The 14,145-nt window shown below is 35.5% G+C and overlaps 1 protein-coding gene across 18 annotated transcripts in view; it reads right to left on the bottom strand.

The window, feature by feature from the left end:
• The window catches only part of LOC147837491 (uncharacterized), a 238,757-nt gene that overhangs the window by 106,654 nt on the left and 117,958 nt on the right, over window positions 1–14,145 (bottom strand). For 16 of the 18 annotated variants that reach the window (XR_015476957.1, XR_015476956.1, XR_015476952.1 and 13 more), the window contains one exon: window positions 4,175–4,277. Coding sequence is in view for 3 of the 18 variants with exons in the window: in XM_087237721.1 (XP_087093847.1) it covers window positions 4,175–4,222 (48 nt within the window). In the remaining 15 variants the exon portion in view is untranslated. Of the gene's footprint in view, window positions 1–3,921; window positions 4,278–14,145 lie in introns of those variants that run through there. The other 2 variants (XR_015476950.1, XR_015476951.1) reach the window with 1 other exon arrangement.

Raw genomic sequence — 14,145 nt, 5'->3', positions numbered from 1 at the left:
ATCACACACAACTCAAAAGTTCTGAGGGACGAGACAAAAAAAAAAAACGTACAAAGAAAAAGAGACTCTGAAAGGAAGCGAAGGAAAAAGGTTTGAGCATTCTGTCAGATTTTCTGTGCTTTTTCGTGTTTCTTTTATTTTAATTCAAGGAAAATCTGTAATTATATTGACTCTTTTTAAAGAAATAGTTCTAGTAAAGGTTATTTACTCGCATTCATTTAGTTTCAAAACTATATCTTTATATCTTTTAACTATATCTAACTTTTCTTGCAACACAAAAGTGCATTCTTGCCTGACAGTTTTTTTTTTGTTGTCTGTACATGCAAAGTTTTTAAAATGTCTTTGAAAATGTGAACATTTTTGATAATGATGCCATTATTGTGTCTGCGTAAACTAAAAGAATGCAAACGACCCAACGTTGCGTCAAATATAATAGGGCTGTGCAATTAATCAAAACTGAATCACAATCGCGATTTGAAATGTGGCGGTTGGCTAATCGCAAGAGGCTGCTATATGAATTATGTATTCAATATTTAATTTCCACCGCCCAGAGCAAATGCATGCATGACTTACTAGCCAATTGAGTGAGCAAACGTTCGTTCTGCCCAATCAGAATTGCGCAACCAAACTATGTGGAACACCCACAAAAAACCCAAACAAACAGGAAAGAGCGGATGATGGCGTCTGCCGCTTCAGAAGCATTAATAATAATTAAATTAATATCAAAGAAAAACAGGACATTAGGAATATGGGAATATTTTGGTTTCAAAGTCACAAAAAATTAAAGTTTAATGTTTTGATAACTTCATGTGCTGCTCACGTGCATTCACAGTTCGCGATGCAGGTGTGTGCGTCGTCTGTAGTGACCGACTGTAATGTACTATTCAAATATAATTTGCCATTTCATTTTCATAGAACAGTTATATATAGATGCATTAGTTGCAGAATTTTAAAGCAGTTTAACTATTTAAATGCCTCTTCTTGGATATTACTTGGATAAACAAATTTAGTTACAAACTAGCTATTAGTTACAATAGTTTGAACTTTACCTTTCAGTTTAAGAAAGGACTTACAAACAGCTGGTGCAACCTTACCCAGGAGATAACTAATGCCATAATGCACTCACTGAAGACATGGTGCCTTTTATTGCAGTGACCAAAGAAAGATGAAAAAAAAAACTTATCTAAATGCAGGATAGTAGATATTCACTTACATCTCACACCTATTATAGCCATTTTGGAGCAGAGCTGTGCGTTTAACATCATAATATTTTGTGAAGCATCTGTGATAATTATTTTGTTTTAGACAATATAAGCTACAGAAAGGCTCTTATCAGCCATATTAGTTTGCTGAGTGTATTTTTATAATTTTATTTTTTTTGTTTGTATAATAATAAAAATTGGGTGGTCAATTTCTGAATATTTAAAAACAAATTTGAATAATTCTTTAAGTGAGTTAATATCTTTACAGTTCCTTTATTAACTAACGCTCACTGCATTTTAGCAGTAAGAAGCTATGATACAGATTATGGAGCTGAAGCTTGATTACAAAATTAAAAATGCAAATCCAAATCGCAATATCTGTCAAAAAAAAAAAAAAAAAAACGCAATTAGACATTTTCCCCAATCGCAGAGCCCGAAAATGTAGACAAACTCAATGTTATATTTAGGTTAATGGGTTAATTTTTTCAATCAAATTTAATTTACATTTTATAACACAGTGGTTGGCGTTGCCTATATTCAACCTAATGTTGAGTTATAACAACCAAGAATATTTTTAAGTTTACAGATTTTAATTAATTTAGTAATTTTTCACAGATCCATGTGAATGGGGATTGGGTTAACGGTGTTGTCGTTTATACTCTTAACTCTTCCAACTTACAAAGGAAAAGCTTATTATATGCATGAATAATGAAAATCTGTTGGTTTGATATTAATTTGATATCATTTTGTCCCACTGAAAAAAGTGATTTAAAAAATATGGTCACACTTTATTTTGATGGTCTGTTTGTTGGAATTAAGTTACATGGCATCTAATTCTCATTAGATTATAAGTAAACTGTTAGGTTGGGGTTAGGGTTAGTGTAAGTTGACATAAAGTTTCTTAAAGTCAGATATTAAGCAGACAGTCTACTAATACTCAAATTGACCATCAAAATAAAGTGTTACAATTGTAACATGATATATGATACAATTATAACAGCCTCGAGACAATCATGTTTATGACAGATTTATAACAGGTTTTGTTGTATTGATACTGTCTCATGATAAAGTTTTCATGACAAGGAGTTGTTGTAACAAAGACATCTCAAACAATCCCAGAAGGCACACAACCTCATAAGACGTTAAGATTAGGTTAGATTTAGTTTGTGATGTCAGGTGACCAAAACTCAATGTTTAGCCAGCGTCTAAGGACAACATTAATTTGATGTCCAATAACGATGTCATATGACTTTATATTTGGTTGATTTTAGGTTGTGTTGGAAAGTAATCCAACGCCAAGCCGACAACTTAAACAAATGTTATATTGACGTCAAATACTGACATTTATTTGACAGCTACTGTATGGCAACCAAAATCCAACATCTGATAGACGTCATAGTGGTAACATCCACACAACGTCCAGCTGTAACATCATTAGACGTTGATATTTGATAGATTTTAGGTAGGACATTGACATCAGCCTGATGTTGGGTTTTGACGTCAACTAGATTTTCATTTAAAAAACAAAACACAATGTAAATCTGATGTCATGTTAACGCCCTGTGCCTGCTGGAATGTCATCACAATTGACAGTTAATAACAGCCGTCATATGCATGCATAAATCTCAGTCACATTCATGACGTGTGTCATGTAATGATTATTAAGGTGTCAAGACAGTCTTATTAACACCCGCTTTAAGTAGTGTTACCAAAAGTTTTATTTATTTATTTATTTTTTGTTCTTTTTGGTCATTGATGGATGTGAAATGTTTGATATTTAAAAAAAAATGCAGTATAAGGGAGAGTAAATATACATTTGCACACATACAGCTGAAGTCAACATTACTAGTCCTCCTGTGAATTTTTGTTCTTTTTTAAATATTTCCCAAATGATGTTTAACAGAGCAAGGCATTTTTTCACAGCATGTCTGAAAATATTTTTTCTTCTGGAGAAAGTCTTATTTGTTTTATTTCGGCGAGTTTAAAAGTAGTTTTAAATTTTTTTAAAAACATTTTATGGTCAATATTTTTTGACTGTCTACAGAACAAACCATCATTTAACAATGGCATGCCTAATTACCCTAATTAACCTAGTTGCGCCTTTAAATTAAATGTTAAGCTAAATAATAGCATATTAAAAATATCTAGTAAAATATTATGTGCTGTCATCATTGCAAAGACAAAATGAATCAGTTATTAGAATTGATTTATTAAAACTGATGTGTTTAGAAATGTGTTAAAGAAAATCTCTATGTTAAACTGCAGTACTGTTAAAACAGTTGTTTACAGTAAACTACGGTATTTCATTTATTTATGTAATATGTCTGTATTTTAAATAACCAACATCTACAGTACACATCTTTTGTTACACATATAGACACGTTAACACAGCCATATGCAGGTGGTGATAAGAAAGTTACATAATGAACCAATGCTCATCACAAAAAACTTTTCCCACGAGCAGAATAGCTTATCTGTTTATAGAAGGTGCTCAGTGTCATCCACACAGCTACTAAACACCAGTATGGTAACACGCAAAAAATGAAAGTCATGAAATAAACATTGTTTATCAACATTAGACGTAACATAAATCTCTAATCTACATAACTGATGGGGAAACAACTAAAAAGATCCATATTAATGTCAAAAAAGCATAAAAAGTGATGTGCCATGAAGGGAATTCCCATGAAGGGTAATTCACCATATATATTAAGGAAACATACTGTTAACCAGGTTACGGAGTTTTACTGTAGCATATTTACAGCTTTTTACTGTTGAAATCACGGCCATTTTTTACAGTGAGGGGGCTAATAATCCAGACTTCAACAGTACATGTATAAAGTAGTGTTAATTTCCTGTAATTTCCACTCCTGCAAGCTCCGTTATAAAAAATAAATATGTATTTTAAAATCTTTCCTTGACGTTTATTTCCTGCATATTCTTTTCTCATCCTCCACTCCACCGCTGCTCACCTTCTCCTCCTCGGTCCTGCCACAGTTCACTCTTTGTCTCTCCATCATTGTTTCTCTCTCAGCCCTTCTGCCTCTCCAGGTTCACTCTCATCTCCTCCAAGGTCTGCAAGCACAATAGCCAAACAACAGATTAGCATTTTCCCCACCGCGCGCGTTTGACATTGCGCAAGAGAATGAGCGCCGCTTCTCTAGGCCGCTAACCTTGCGATACAAGGCTAATTACAGTCTTCACAATTAGCACGCTAACGCTAGTCGCAGCATGAATGTCATTCACCTTTAATAAAGTCTCGGCCTTGTGGCTTACAGCCTGTGAGCGACTGCATTATCCCACATTATCCATTCAAAGCCAATAAGACTTGGTTTATTTGGAATTTAGTGTTAAAGGGATTTGGTAACCTGGTCAAACAGGCTTGCCAAGTATGCCAGGCTCAGAAAAAAAATAAATAAATAAAAAACGAAAAAGCACTACACATATCAAAATTACAATCAAATGAAATTTCTGGGAACATCAGATAAGCAACGCAGAAGGAAAAAAAAAATTGGACTTCCTTTTGTGAGGAGAGATACCGCACGCCGCATCACACTCCTGAATGGGACGAGCTTTGACAATGGCATTACTAACTGGATGACAGTTGTGACCTAAACTATGACAGATGGAGGATTGATGGGCAAACCAAGTTATGCTTCGCTCCCTGCGGGCCAATCTGTGTCTGGAAGTGATCGAGTTAACCCTCCATCAGCTGGACACTGGCTAAAAAAAATGACACTCATCGGAAAACAGGCTAGTGTGTAGTCCATACTTATCCTGTGACTATATTAGTTGTGCAAACGTATTAAAGCACTCTCAAATGACTTGATATCTTTTGATTTATCTGAATTTAATAGTTGTTGGTTCAAGCACTGTTCAGAAAATCCTGCTTTTTAAAGGCTCTTAACAATATGGCTGCTGTGGCAACGGAGGCTTTTCATGGTAAGAGTTCTTCAATGTGATCAATAATGTAAACCAATTAACATTCACACAGATTCTTCTGAGCAGCTTCAATGACAGCTGCGCTCCTTCAAATTCAATTCAGTCAGCAATGGGCAACGCTGGACTGACATCTGTTTTGTACAGTATTCTTCTTTAATGTTTTAAGGTACACTTAATTTAAAATATACACATATATGGTTGAAGTAAGAATTATTATTTATTAATAAATAATTATTTGTATTTATTAATAATAAATTATATATAATTTATATATATATATATATATATATATATATATATATATATATATATATATATATATATATATATATATATATATTATTATTTTATTTTTATTTTTTATTTTTTTTGCTTTTTTAAAAAATATTTCCCAAAGGATGTTTAACAGAGCGAGGAAATTTTCACAGTATGTCTGATAATATAGTTTCTTCTGAAAAAAGTCTTATTTGTTTTACTTTGGCTTGAATAAAGGCAGTTTTTAATTAAAAAAAAAAACATTTTAAAGTCAAAATTATTAGCCACTTTAAGCTATATTTTTTCGATAGTCTACACAACAAACTATTGTTATTGTATAATTTATTTCAAATAAACAATTTTAACATTGAAAATGTTAAAATTATGTCTATTTGAAACAAATTCTCTTCTCTTGAACCTTGTGTTCAGCACAGAATACAACAAATGTGTCTTTTCACAAAAATGTGTGTCAATATTGGTAATTTGTCTCAATATTGGTAATTTGTAAAAATCACTGAAATATTGATCAAATCATTCAAATATCAAAACATTTAAAGGCCCCAGACTTTTCTACACTAGTGTAGCATATTTATGCAGCAGTTATTCACATGTACAGGGCAAGGTATATGACTGACAAATGTGTTTGTCAAAGCTAAAGCAGATGTTGACATGAATAATTAACATGTAAAAATTTTATTTTGGTAATATGTTTTCTATTTATGACTGAAATCTATTAATAATAATAATAATAATAATAATAATAATAGGCCGGCACGGTGGCTCGGTGGTTAGCACTGTTGCCTCAGCAAGAAGGTCTCTGGTTTGTAAAAAATATGCTGGATAAGTTAGCAGTTCATTCCGTTGTGCTGAAAAACAAAAGGACTAAACCGAAAAAAAATGTATAAATGAATAATAATAATAATAATAATAATAATAATAATAATAATAATAATGATAATAATAATAATTATAGAATTTCCTTTAAAACTGTAAAAAAAATCAATTAATAAGAAGATAGACAATGCAGAAACACCAAATCACTCTGAAAAACTAGTCATTGGCTAAGAAATCCATTTTTCAAGCTAAGTAAATAATATAATTAAATTATATCATGTTTAAAGAATTTGAATTATAGCAAATCTGATTGTTCATTATTTTAAATTTTAGTCCTAAAAGATGAGCCCTTGACCTTCAGAAACTGCAGACACTGGAAAAAAAAACACAGAAAAACATATTTCAGCTGTTAGAGAAACATCACAACTTTTCCTCCCCAGAGTGCAATCTGCTGACAAACAACTCTCTCAATTTGCAGAACATTTTAATTAGATGAGGCCTCTCTGGATGTAAAGAGAAGGTTATGTAAATCTAGCATGACTACAATGTTAAATGAATTTGGGTTTGTTTGTTTTTTTGTCAAACAGCGGCACAGCAGCGGCACCTCGGAGGTCCTCACAACAGCAGGCCTCTGAGGGACAAACGCAATCATGTACAATCCAACAGCATCTGAAATTCAGCTGCACAAAAATAATTGCTCTCCTCACAGTGTTTTATTTATTTTTTTAAGTGCAACTTTATAATTTTGCCCTGCTAAATTTGTGAAGTTTTACAGGACAATTAGTTTGCTATAGGAATTATGTAATGTCTAGAGTAGACAAAAATTAAGACAAGGTTCCTTTAAGGCAAGTCATTTCACTCGGTGGCCATCTTTGAAACAGCAGTATGCTCGGGCATTGTTTGAATATAGAAACATCAAATTCCCCACAACTACTTGCCACGCTTACGATTACATTTCATATACGAATAACCAATACAATTAAACAACAACTGTCTATTTAGTTTCAGTTCTAAATGTTTTAATCACACAAAATCTGTAGAAACTAAGTATAGTAGGTATAATATACCTACAGTATATAGCCGAACTACAGAAACCAGAGAATTGTCATTCTATAGCGGAGCTTTAATCGCCATATTGACAGTTACATTTTTCCCTATTTAAAAGTATACGAGTGACACGTCTTGTGTATTCTATCCGCCTGTTAAGTGTGACGTCACGCAAAGCGGCTTCCGGGTCCAAGCGCTCTATTCAACTGAATGGGGAGACTCATGAAATGGTAATAATAAACGTTTACAAAGTGATTTAATACTATCGAAAATCATGATCGCAATATATATGTCCATGTCTAATGTCTGATGGCCAGAAAGTGATTAATTTTTTTATAAATTGTTAAATGTTTGGTATTTGTTATGCAGCAAGCCCAGAGATTGTTGTGTACACTATGATTTTATATATAGGATAGGAATAAAACAAGATCATAAACGAATGATTTCTCCACTCAAATGAATGGCGGCTTGGACCCGGAAACAGTATTACATACGTCACGAACGCGTCACCACTTAACAAGCGGATGGTCTTTGCTTTAGATTTCATTTGCCTCTTGGGCATCTTTTAAAAACTATTCGCTGTTAAAGGCTTAGTTCACCCCAAAATTATTATTATTTTAATTATGGCTCGTTCAAAGTCCAGAGCAATATCAGAAAACACTAGGGATGTAACGGTATCAGAATTTCACGGTACGGTAATACCTCGGTATCAATGTCACGGTACGGTATTTATTGAATCATTTACAGGAAAAAACAAAACTTATGAAAATACTCCAAAAAAAGTGCCAAAAGTGTCAATGACATACAAATTAGCCATCTATCTGTAAGCTTTGAAACAGGAACTTCAATTTTAATAACAAAAAATATTAAACCATGTAAAAAAAAATTTAAGTTTTTAATTTAGTATTGTTGAAAACTCATCACATTCAACATTTAATCACTCACTCACTTAGATAGAGATGGGTTTAAAGGAAAATTATCATATAAATATAATCTGGTAAAAGCTGGTATCTCTGGGCATTTACAATGTCCCCTGCAACAGAAAAAAAAACTCTCATTTGGTACTGAGGTTTCTGGGACAAGAGAGATATGACTTATATGACTTATTTCTTGAGCGCCGAAAACGGAGCTTTTTGGAAACGCTGGAGAGGCCGTTTTCATTCTTAAACGCTGCTGCTCCGTCTCAGTGTGGATGGGGAAAGACGGAGACATCTGAAAACGGAGGCGGGGCTGCAAACGTTCGCCTATCTGATTGGGGCTTTTCCTCAATATTAAGTAGCCCACACACAGTTCAGTCTTGCATCCTCTTCTTGTAAGTTAAGACTTCGCAAGTTTGATCAAGGCTGCAGTCTCCCCCTTCTCAGTTTGATATGGAAAACATACCGAGGACACGGGTAAATGTTCAAAGGGAACAGTGTACTTTATAAATTCATTCACATCACCCTGGCTACGTTGTTTCACTTTCTCATCAATAAAATGTAAACATGATATAAGGAACTGCCTATTTTCTTTTTAATATTAGCAACTTAACAGACAGCAGAAATGTTGAGGCGTCGTGCTGCATATATGAGCGTCATCTTCACTGTGTGGATATTTATAACAAAACGGAGCCGATAACAACTGCCTCCTTTCAATTTCAGTGAAAATACGAAACACACCCTCTCTTTGGCTGAATATCAGTTTTAATAATCGATAATTATAAAAGTATAACATACAATAAGTTTATACATTGTAGGAAATAAAGGCAAGCGATCAGTCAATGTACCTGGATTAATCATTAACTTATCTTTGCGCTTAACCAAAACATGTTACCCGTGAACAAGTAACTTAATAGATTCCAATGACCAAAGTCAGGGAATTGGCCTATGTCGTTAGATAAAGACAACAAGATGAATGAAATATCACGTTTAGCAAATATAGCGAGATCAGATCCAGCGGGAGATGCTTGATGAGCAGTCCGACAAGCAGAGCTCTCATCTGGGTAGAAATGCTGGAGCGCTTGCCCGAGAGTGTGTGTGTGGTCACGTGATGTGCGTTTTCAGCGTTTTGGTGTGGACGGAGAGCTGTTCAGAAACGCTGGGTAAAACGCGAGTGTGGACGCGGATCGTTTTCATTCTACAACGCCGTTTTAAAACTAAAATGCACTCTTGTAAAAGGGGCCTTAGAGTTTTACAGCTCTTTTTGATCCCCGCTTCTAGCAGCACACTCCATTTCCGCATTACTGGATCTGTAGCGACAACAGACCGCAAGGGATGATGGGGATTGTAGTTTTCGCTACCTCCCGTTCGCTTCATTCGCCTGAGCAAATTTTCTCAGAAGACCTATAGTTTTACCGAGTCATGCGACTTCGGTAATATCGAAAAAAATTAATATTGCGGTATGACGGTATTTACAATACCGTTACATCCCTAGAAAACACTCTAAAAACAAGTATATGTCTTAGGTGATTCAATCGGACTATTATCAAGTTATGAAAATACTTGTGTGTGCACATAAAACAAAAGGAATGATCATTTAAATGAACAAAAAATTTTCAAGACACTTTATACAGCTTAAAGTGACATTTAAAGGCTTAACTAGGTTAATTAGGTTAACTAGACAGGTTATTGTATAACAATGGTTTGTTTTGTAGACTATCGAGAAAAATACATAGCTTAAAGGGGCTAATAATTTTGACCTTAAAATAGGTTTTGAAAATTTTAAAACTTCTTTTATTCTAGCCGAAATAAAACAAATAACAAATACAAACAAATATTTTCAGACATACTGTGAAAATTCTCTTGCTCTGTTAAACATCATTTGGGAAATATTTAAAAGAAGAAAAAAAAATCAAATGGGGTCTAATAATTCTGACTTCAACTGTATGCATTATTATATGTATAAGATATATTGTACCATTTGTCACTGAATGACTTTCACTGCTCAGCCGCCAGAAAGACATGATGTCACTTGCGTGATGACGTACATCACAGACACGCTGCCAGCTCTCAGCAGTTGGTTAAGCTCCTTCGCAGAAAGTTTTAGCTACAAAGTGAGTGCCCTGAGCACATGTGAATGAACAAGCTTCCACGAGCAAGAATGCAGACAAATTAGTTGATGAGAGAGGAAAGACGAATGCAGTGGTGTGGAAGTGGTTCGGCTTTTTAAGTTCCGATAAACTTCTAGTTTCGGTGCTCGGCAAGATGTGAGGGAGAGTGATGCCGACTAGCAGCGGGAACACATTGAATCTGTTCCACCCAATAGAACATACTGAGAGTCAGAAGATGAGGCATCATAAAAGTTTAAGCCAACCTGTCGCCTCACCATCACCACCATTCACCTCTGCAACACCGAAACCAGCAATATCAGAAGAAATGCAAGCAAACACAGATGGCTATAAGGTGCCATGTAGGACTTAATCAAACTTCGCTTATCAACACATGCATATACACCTACGCATTTAAACCTATACTGTTGACTGTTCAAAACAAGTATGAAACTTGCACATACAGTTGAAGTCAGAATTATTAGCCCCCCTGATATATTAGCGCCCGTTTATTATTTTCCCCAATTTCCGTTAAACAGATGGAAAATTGTTTCAGCACATTTATGAACATAAAAGTTTTAGCAACTCATTTCTAATAATTGATTTATTTTATGTCATGATGACAGTGTATAATATTTGACTAGTTAATTTTACAAGACGCTTTTTTACAGCTTAAAGTGACATTAAAAGGCTTAACTAGGTTAATTAGGTTAGGTTAATTAGGCAAGTTATTGTATAACGATGGTTTGTTCTGTAGACTACCAAAAAAATTGGCTAAAGGAGCTAATAATTTTGAGCTTAAAATGGTGTTTAAAAAAAAAAAAAAACTTTTATTCTAGCCAAATTAAAACAAATAAGACTTTCTCAAGAGGAAAAAATATTATCAGACATACTGTGAAAATTTTCTTGCTCTGCTATATATATTTATCACACGCCCTATCATACACCTGGCGCAATAGGGCAAAAGATCTGTTTGACGCGGTTTGTTGCTATTTTCAGACCAGCGCAACCCTAATATTCACATTTTGCACCACGTTATTTAAATAGCAATTCCTTTTACACCGCTTTGTGGACACATGGGTGTTCCAGTCTAGAAAGGAGGTGTGTTAAGACGCATTGCTAGCATGTTGCTATTTCGAGGAACTGAAATATACTGCGTAATTAACCAAATGAAAGCTGGTCTAAAGTCCAGCGCAGAGCACGATAGTTGGTCGCCTTAAGCACAAACACAGTGCTTAATGCACACAGGATGTGCCACAATACACAAATATTTTTACAAATAACAAAGGATTAAAGAATAAAAATATTACAAGATTATTATTTTCTACATACTGTAAGTATAAAAACCGCTGCTTCCATGTCTTCTTCACGTCGAGGGGTTATTTTAGCCTTATTCATGACAGTTTGCTTTTGTATAATGCTATATTATTAGCAGTATTATTTCTTATAGGCATATTTATATTTGTATTAATAAAAACAATTTTAGATTTGTCCACCTGTCAGGTTTTGAAGACGTCTGTATCACCATATGGGGCATAAGAACAGGACGTGTGTTTGGATATAACAACATTTTTTGACCATACTTCGTTATTATTGTTCATTTATTCGTTTGCTGGAAATGAATTTGAGTTTTGAAACAAATGTTTGCGCTTAACAATCGAGAATAAATATGTAGGCGAATTGATGTCTTGGAATGCCCACAACACCGTTTCCTTATCCACAAAAGTAAAGTAAAGAGAAAGTAAACAGGCCAAATGAAGGAGGCTCGTTCTTTTTCTTCTCTGCAGATGGTTTGTTTAACTCTAAACTTTATCGTTTGTTTTCTCGCTAATAAAGGATTCAGTTTTTCCACTTACAAACCTCCGCTATGTAAATACTATAGCAAATGCGTCATGGCGAGGCACAATTGACTCTTAAAGCAAAAGGGAGATGAGACTGGTTGGTTTAATGTACGTTATGCTCAGAACACATCCAGAACTCTTTGAGAGAATAAGCACAACCCTGTTAGACCATGCACTGCGGCGCAAACCTTATTTTTCCATCCTTAAAATAGCAAAAGTGGATTCGGACACGCCCTTAATGTTTTTGCACTTTAGATACTGCACATATACTGTTCAAATAGAGTCTTTGTGTTGTTTCTAGTTCAAATATCTAAAAATACTTCTGACTGAGCTGAGCCCAGTTTGGTGAGCGGTTGTCCGGTGTTGGCAAGAGGATTTCCACTTGGGACACTAACAACAGTCGCTATGTCATAATCACGCCCACACTTGAGCAAGCTCCTGATTGGTTGTTGCGCTGCAAATGTCCGCTTAAGCAAATCAAGCAATTACCAACTCCGACTCAATTGCTTCATTCGTGCCTCCTCATTCGCATAAATTGCACTGCAGGAGATCTAATCACATCTTTGCATTGACATTTGTAAATCACTGTAAAACGCATGTAAATCACTCGCGCTTGACGCTTCATCAGCGTCTGGTGTGAACGCACCATGAAAAAAGCCAATACAAACTAGAAGTTGCTGGGACTGTTATTGTAGTATGTTTATGTACTTCCAACTGAAACGGAATATTGAGTAGGGGTGGAGCTTTATTTATTTCTTAATCATTCCGTCAAAACAATCTAGCCATCAAACTGACATCCGCAGAGGAGCGCCACTCCAAACACAGAAGCAAATGGTTAGTTTCTTGATTGAATACTACCAAAAACGTGTTTTTTTTCAGCAAAATAACTTGCACAAATTGATTGTTCACCTAAAGCAGGGGTGTCCAAACTCGGTCGCGGAGGGCCGGTGTCCTGCAGATTTTAGCTCCAACTTGCCTCAACACAACTGCAAGGATGTTTCTAGAAAGCTTAGTAAGAGCTTGATTAGCTAGCCCCGGTGTGTCTGATTGGGGTTGGTACTAAACTTCACAGGACCCTGCCCCGCCAGGAGTTTGGACACCCTTGACCTAAAGGATAACAATGTGCGCGAGCGAAATAAGCATTGTATACTTGACTTGTGATGATTTTCTAATTATTACTCATTATTATTGAATCCATTAATTCATGTAAAAGTTTATTGTAATTTGTTACCAACTCAGAGTTTGATTTTATTGTGTTTATTTTGGTTTTTACATTGCCACAAAGCCTTGCTTTCCAAACACCAGCAAAGTTAAATTCAGAGCACTGGTCAAAACTAACCTGAAGACAAAAGAGGGGTTAAATCATCTCCCCATGACCCCAAACACAAGCTGTCATCTTAAAACAAGCAAACAAGGCTGTTTTAATCACCCCCCGTGTGCCCTTTTTAAAGGCAATCTTTTAGCTTCTCCATGCGAATCAGCATGTGAGTGCGGCCACACTGCTGACATTTTAATGTGGGTGTCGTCGTCTCGCCACCCCCCTCCACCCCCCAACAACATGAGACATGCTGTCTGATTTTGTATTCATACCGCGCATATTAATCAAGTCGCCGTGGCGTTGGCCAGTTTCGTCCCTCCATTCCGTCTGCCAATCTGCATATCCGCATATTACAGACGAAGGGCCCCATATTTAATTTCCTACAGGAGCAGATAATGATCGGCTTGTTCATGCAGAGGGGGGCCTTTGTCAGGAGAGGTCTGATATTTCACATGGAGTAGGAAAGCTCTGATTAATGCCATGCTGAGCGGATTCCATCGGCCCGTCGTTTCATTACAGGCGAGGTGATGAAACGACTCTCGATGTCGACAGGATCGAGGGTGGCCGTTCGGCAGATTTACTGATGCCGTTTTAATATGTCTGAAAACATCAGCAGAGGAGAGCGAGCAACAGGGGGAGAGTGCGAAGAGATGTGTTTGAGGGCCTGCTGACCCTGTCTGA

The sequence above is a fragment of the Danio rerio genome, chromosome 1, assembly GCF_052040795.2.
Source record: "Danio rerio strain M-AB ecotype USA chromosome 1, GRCz13ab, whole genome shotgun sequence".
Lineage (NCBI taxonomy): Eukaryota > Metazoa > Chordata > Actinopteri > Cypriniformes > Danionidae > Danio > Danio rerio.
The sequence above is the reverse complement of the archived record's forward strand: the minus strand, read 5'-3'. Positions and strand labels throughout refer to the sequence as shown.